The sequence below is a fragment of the Humulus lupulus genome, chromosome 5 (genome assembly GCF_963169125.1).
Source record: "Humulus lupulus chromosome 5, drHumLupu1.1, whole genome shotgun sequence".
NCBI classification, from domain to species: domain Eukaryota; kingdom Viridiplantae; phylum Streptophyta; class Magnoliopsida; order Rosales; family Cannabaceae; genus Humulus; species Humulus lupulus.
Window position 1 is genome coordinate 124156137 of NC_084797.1, and position 6981 is coordinate 124163117.

The following is a 6981-nucleotide window of genomic DNA, read 5'->3' on the forward strand; positions in this document are numbered from 1 at the left end:
ACAATGATCATATGTAGATCAGTCTAAATCCTGAGTTGTCATGAACTCCTATTCATGTCTGTTGGGTCTGTTGATTCACTCCTTAAGGTCTTTTAGAATAATGAGACTAATGACTTTTGTTTTGGAGATTAAATAGACTGAATGGCTGAGAACATGATCTTACAAGATTTAGACTCCAAGCTTTTCTAAAATGATTGAATTTTGGTCCCCTTAAAGGTTAATTCTGGATCTAAATAGTTATTGAGCTCAAATTTATAATAGGATTATAAATTAAATGTTCACTTGTGAATTAATGGTACTTAATGTACAAGAGGTAATTAGAAGGCTAAAACAGTAATTTTAAATAACTTTAATTGGAGGACAAAACAACATGAATTGATTATATCAATGGATTGCATAAAATAATTTTGTAAATATAATTCTATAATAAATAAGTGTTCAATTATATATTTATAGTGGAGTAATAATAGAATTAATAAAGAAGATTATTTCATTAAAGAGTTTAATTAGTAGTCTTGTTTATTGGAGCCCAGTATTATAAGTTCATGATCCCTAAGTTACCTATATACCACATTGTCTAATGTGTGGGTGTTGAAAAGATAAATTAATAAATGACAAAAATTGCAAGGAATTAATTTTGTAGAGAAAATGTTTAATTATTTGTAATTAATTAACTAGTTTAACTAATATGTTTTATTTGAAAAATATACATTAGGGCTTCAACCCAAACAATTTATACAATAATAATAATAATAATAAATATATAATAATAGTATAGTAAATATTTATATATATAGTATTTTGTTTTTCTAAAATAAGAACATTCATTATTAAATTACCGAGGAGGTGCTAGCATCAGATGTTCTTTCAGGCTCTTATTCTGACAATTACTTACAATTGGACACGTGTATTTTTCTGCTGTACTTTTCTTTATTTTCATTTTTTTTAAGTTTTCATTTCCTTTATTTTATCAAGCCAAATCATTTATCTATTTAACAAAATTTATTTCTTCACCGTTTTCTGTTATATTTATATTTATATATAATTTTATGGTAGGCCTTCAAAAAGAACCCTACCGTAGGGCTTTTTTGAGTTCTCAACCCGCGAATAGTTTTCGGTGCGATTTTTTTTATGACCATGTATATTGTAGTTATTTAGAGCATCCTGCAAATTTTCAGAAAATTTCGAATAATTTACAGTGCCGAAAATAGATTATTGCATGCGTGACTAATTTTTTTATGCGCGTGGAAAATAGCATGTTTGAACTTAGTTTTCGGCACTGTAAATTATTCAGAATTTTTTGAAAATTTGCAGGATGCTCTAAATAACTACAATATACACGGTCATAAAAAAAATCGCGTTGAAAACTGTTCAAAGGTTGATAACACAAAAGAGCCCTACAATAGGGCTCTTTTTGAAGACCCTACCAACAAAATTTCCTATATATATAAATTGATTAATTTAAAAAAGTCTTACTGCCAAATAAATGTGTATATATATATTTTTATAAAATTATTTTCTTTATTTTATCAAGCCAAATCAATATACATTATTCATTTTTTTTAAAAAAAGCATAATTAATGATACACAGCACATCTAATCAAACTTACGTGTTGTGTACCTATTGAACTACATACTCCAAGTTCAACACCAGTTCAACCTATTATTTTGATATTGCTGGTCACTTGGCTTCTTGATCGCCCAAGGGCAGTAAATTACTTTGGGAAATATGACTTTTAATGCATTAAATGGGACCGTATAACAAAATAATATCAAGCTAAAAAAAACATCACATTTTTATTCTAGTATTCATTGTATTCCCAAAATGCTCCTATCAGAAATTTCTCTCTTTTTTTCTCCAATTGTCTTCTTCCTCTTTATCTCTCACGTTTTCCCTCTCTGTCTCTCAGGCTCTCATACAAAAACAAGAAAAAAACAAGGTAGCTTAATCTATACAAATTTTCCAGCTTGGATTTCATGGGAAAGTTGTGAATCATTTCAAGGCAAAAACTTCATTTTGGATTTCAAATAAAAATCGTATGGGTAAGTATATATTTGTTATATGTAGTGAGGAAACTTGTTTATCAACATTGTTTCACTACACCAAATACTCATTTCCATAACACATGAATATAATACTAATAAAAAAGTATTATGCTAGAGTACTATGTTGGGGCACTTTATGAAAAAAGGCGGTAATAATTTTCAACATCCCCCCACTTAGCATTTTTTTTCATTTTGAGACCTAAAAATTTGGGAGACCGTGAGACACAATTCCTTTCCTTCAATTCCTTCTTCTTTTTCCTCATCATTCTCTCTCCTCTCTCTCGGATCTCTTTCTCCCACCAGACCTCTCTCCTTCACTCTTTCTCTCTCGCTTGTGTGTTTATGGAGCCCGACCTTCCCCTACACGCGCTGGCTAGGGATCTTCAGAGGGCGACGAAGCTTCGACCCACGCGGGCCCAAGCCCTCACACGACAGCAGAGGTGAACGACAATACCGGAGGCCAACTCTTCTTCTCCTCTTCCTTGTGTGCGGCCAAGCCTTCTTCCCGGCGTGAGACCAGCTAGCTCCATCCAGACTTCAGTTAGGGCATTCTTCGTCGCCCAGCCACCTTCTCTAGCCTAGAGCCATGCAAGCCGAGCATTTCTGCATTTTTGTATTTTTCTCTTTTTTTTTTTCTATGATGAGTTTTCTTTTTCTACAAAATAACTTATATTTCAATAAATTTGATAGAGTATTACTGATTTTGTTAAAAATATGTGTATTTGATAGTGGTGATCCATTATCAGTGATTCATTTGTGAGAATGGAAATGTTTATAAAATATACAATTTAACTATATAATTAATGTAGTTATGATGTTTGATTGAATGTTTGAATGAAAAAAAAAAAGCTATAGACATTTATTTATTTGATCTATATTTAAAGTGACAGGTTATTATCGTTGAAGCTGATTCTTAAATTTTCTCTTATAAGGGATATATGGTGTTCTAAAGTGTTTCATAATGTTTGATCTATATTATTGTTTGTTCTAACATTGTTCCTGTGTATAATTTTTTATCGAAAGGAAGAGTCAAGAAATCAGTTTGATTAAAATATTGGTATGCTGTTACAAAAATAGCATTACTGTTTTTGAGTTTTTTTAGTCTTGGGATGGTACAGTTTACAATGTCATAAAGTTGAGGCAAATTACTAAGGAGTTGTTTTTAGACTTATTTATTTTGGCAAATCAGTTTGGATGATGATTTATTTTGGTTTCATGGTTTATAGGAAGCAAGAGCTCTACTAGGAAGACTTGAGTATCAAAAGGGTAACATAGAAGTTGCACTTCATGTATTTGAAGGAATAGACATTGCTGCAGTGACTCCTAGGATGAAAGGATCCATTTCTAGAAGATGTGAACAAAATAGACGCCGTTCACAGAGTGATTCTATCCCACCTATGTCCATGCATGCTGTTAGTCTGCTCCTTGAAGCTGTTCTTCTCAAAGCAAAATCATTGCAAGGCCTTGGACGATATGAAGGTATTTCCTTTACCTAACTGTAATTTCATTCTTAGTTCATAGCTTTGGATTTCTGTTTCACACTATTACTGCTGCTGTCTAGTACTAGTCAAAGTAGTTTTTCTTTTCCTGTGACAACACTACTTCATGCTTCTCTTGCAGAAAAATTGTGATGTGTTAGACCCGAACTGCCAACCTAAGAGATCTAGCTATGGGTTACCTGAGGACAAATTTATATTTTCTTGTTTTAACTAGCTATACAAGATGGATCCTGATATTTTCAATCCATGGTTAGTCGAGTGTTTATATTTGCATAACTTTAGATTGATTGAATCACAACAATAACTATACGGATTCATGTGTCGATAAATGCAGGTGCAACATCCTTAAGCGAGTACCAAGTAGTGCACTTTGGCTTCTTAGATTTCCTGCTGCTGGCGAGTCGAGACTCTGCAATTGTACTGCCATTTTACCATTTCTCAAGATAAATCATTTACATGCATAATATTTGAATTCTTCTTTGCTATTTATATTTCATAACGTAGTAATGGGTATTTATCTTACAAAGGATAGATAAATTAGTAACTGATAAACTATTGGTGATCCAGATGCTGTTCAAAGAGGTGTACAACCAGATCAGATTATTTTCACAGATGTTGCCATGAAGGGTGAACATATCGAGCGCAGTGCTTTAGCAGATTTATTCTTGGACACGTAAGCATGCTTAATACTTTTTTTTTCTATTTTTTTATTATTCAAGTGTATTTATCTTAGTACAATACAATATGTAACTTTATTTTGACATTTGATGTTGCTAATGCTGATTGATTTTGCTATTGCTGTTTTGTTTCTTTATTTATTTTTTGGTGGTGTGTGCTCTGTAGCATTGCATTTAGTTAGCTTAATATTTAGCTCATATTTTCTTCAGTCGTTGCACCAGAATTCCCTTAATCAAGAGTCGTATTCTGTCCCAAGGACAATACTCATCTTTTAGTTAATTCCACTTGTATCTTGATCAGGTTATGAAGTAATTTTTTTTATTATCTATATTGTGTTGAGACTTACTCATTACTCAAAGCCTATTGTGAAAATCGAAATTGTGAAGCTCCAAGAATATGAAGAGACTTTGATTGCATCTTTAGATCTTTATCATTATTTTCATACGGCATTTATCATCTATTTTCCTTCAATCAATGGCTTATTATTAAGAGAAGTCTATTACTCTGAATTAGATTATCTTATTCTCCAACTCTTTGGACCTAGGGAAAAAAACTGTAGTCATTGTCCTCCTCTCCTTCTCTCCTCTGATTTCTCATTTTCCCTTTTTTGTAGAATTAATGATGCTTTTTTGGGCATATTTTATCTGCTTTAGTTTGTTTTGAATATATTCTTCGTTTTAAATTTGTATTTTAAGTTTCTCTGGGTTTGAGTATGTTTTCTTGGCTTTGAGTTTAAATATAATAACCACAAGTATGTTTGTCAAGTTTGGCTTTATTTTTTCTTGTTTTCATATTTTCTAAGCAGTTATTAGTTGTTTTTTAGTACGGTAAAAGACTACTGGTCTATTTATTAGGCTCATGGGTGGAAATGTAGACTCGTGATTATTGATCACACAAGGGGTGTACTTTCTCTGCTGCCCTTATTTTTACTCGAGTACTTCACCCTTTCGAAAGGTTAATCTTTTGAGCAAATTACTTAATACCAAGAAAAATTCAAGACTTATAAATACTTTGTAAGTATGCATATTTGTGATACAGAGGACCTGTTTTTAAGCTCTTGTAATACTACTTTTTTTTAATGGAGAAAGACATACTTCATGTAATTGTCATAATATACTTTACATATTCACCTACTACTCTCAATTCCCTCATGATTTCCTCACTATTATTGTAAAATAATATTATATGCATGCACTTCATGAATCATGATATGATGATATATACAAACTTATTAATTCAAATCTTAAATCTCTACCTAGTAATTATATATTTTTTTTCTTTTTGTGTGAGTTTATACAAACTAAGCAAATAAACTTTGGGCATGTAGTTGAGTACTTGAAATTGAATCTTTTGTTGTGGGCTAATTTTGGGTCTTTTTCTGTGATATATGTTTGGGTATTGTGGAGAAGAAGGGTAACTTGTATTATGAGCTTAATTATTTTGGGCAGAGAGTGTGGGGTGGGCTGTGGAGAGAAGAATATGTGTAATCAAATATAAGAGTGGGTTTCTGTTATTTATCAATATAGCAGAAGAAGTTGTTGATTTTCCATAGCCCAGAAATAGTAAGGTGCTTGAATATCTTCTTATTTGTCATGCCTTTTCATCTATTGATTATGGTGTACATGTAGTGATACATAGTATAGAATAGTACAGTACAGTATAGTATGTATATAGCAACACTTCAAACTACTGACAGTCAAGTTACATTCTTTAAATAATCGATTTCATTACCCATTTTGCTTTGATCACATGTTTGTGTACTTCTTAATTTCTAACCATTCTCACATTGCTATTAATATTTGTGGTTTCTATTAACTATGGTCGTACTGCTATTAGTTTGTTTTGTTAATTTGTTTTGAGTCACATTCTGACTGTTGGAATCTTCAGTTTTTCACTTTTCGTTTCAATTTTTCGATTTGTACCCAAGATTGTTCTCTAGTTTTAGTTCGGAACATTTAGATTTTTATTAATGTTGTTTTTCTTGAAATGTTACTTCTTTATTTTGATTATGTCAGAAAACTTTTGATGAATTGACCTCTTTCACCCTGCTTTTTAAGTCAGTTTAGCAAGCTTAGAATAAGATTTTAAATTTTAGCAGCAATAGAAAATTCTTCACGTCAAGATATACATTTGCTCAAACTTTAATTCCTAATATTATATCTTCCAATATAGTTAAAATATAAATTCTTCTTAATTTCTAACCATTCTCACATTCTAGGTGCATATGTAGCAAACTCAAATTTTTGGGTCAAAGCTTAGTTGGCTAGTGATGAAGGCATCAGTGGGCATATTCCTGTGAGAAGGCCAAAGTAGAGTTGAATTACAACCCTAGAAGCTTGAAAGAAGGGCTGGAAGAGGTTCTGTCGTGGCGTATGAACTTAGGCAGGTTTTTATTGACCCCTCTCCTTTCTAACAGCCAGGTTTTTGTATAATAATGCTTTATGTATAATATCATATTCTACATGAAAATCCTTGGTGTATGCATAATATGAAAAGCCTTTGGTGTAGAGTTGTATGGTATGTTCATATGCAAGACCTGATTCTGTTTTGGAAAGCCTTTCATTTTATTTTACTTTTCCATAAAACTTGTGGAAAGATTTTAAAGCAAGACCTGATTCTGTTTTTGTTTGTGTAAAAATTATTTATATAAATATACAATTAATTTCAGTCACATTTTTTTACAAGTGGTTTGAATCATATTCAGATTGAAAAGAAAGAATAAAAAAGATAAGTGAAGGGACTAAACTATAAGTTGCAA

General features: G+C 31.5%; 1 protein-coding gene across 1 annotated transcript; it reads left to right on the forward strand.

Annotated features, from left to right (window-relative positions):
* The first annotated feature begins 3768 nt into the window (after positions 1-3768).
* Positions 3769-6685, forward strand: LOC133779442 (probable UDP-N-acetylglucosamine--peptide N-acetylglucosaminyltransferase SEC). Its single transcript, XM_062219403.1, has 4 exons — positions 3769-3794; positions 3880-3962; positions 4113-4218; positions 6442-6685. The coding sequence occupies exons 1-4, from the start codon at positions 3769-3771 to the stop codon at positions 6488-6490; spliced, it is 264 nt and encodes an 87-aa protein (XP_062075387.1). The 3' UTR covers positions 6491-6685.
* The last annotated feature ends 296 nt before the right edge of the window (positions 6686-6981 follow it).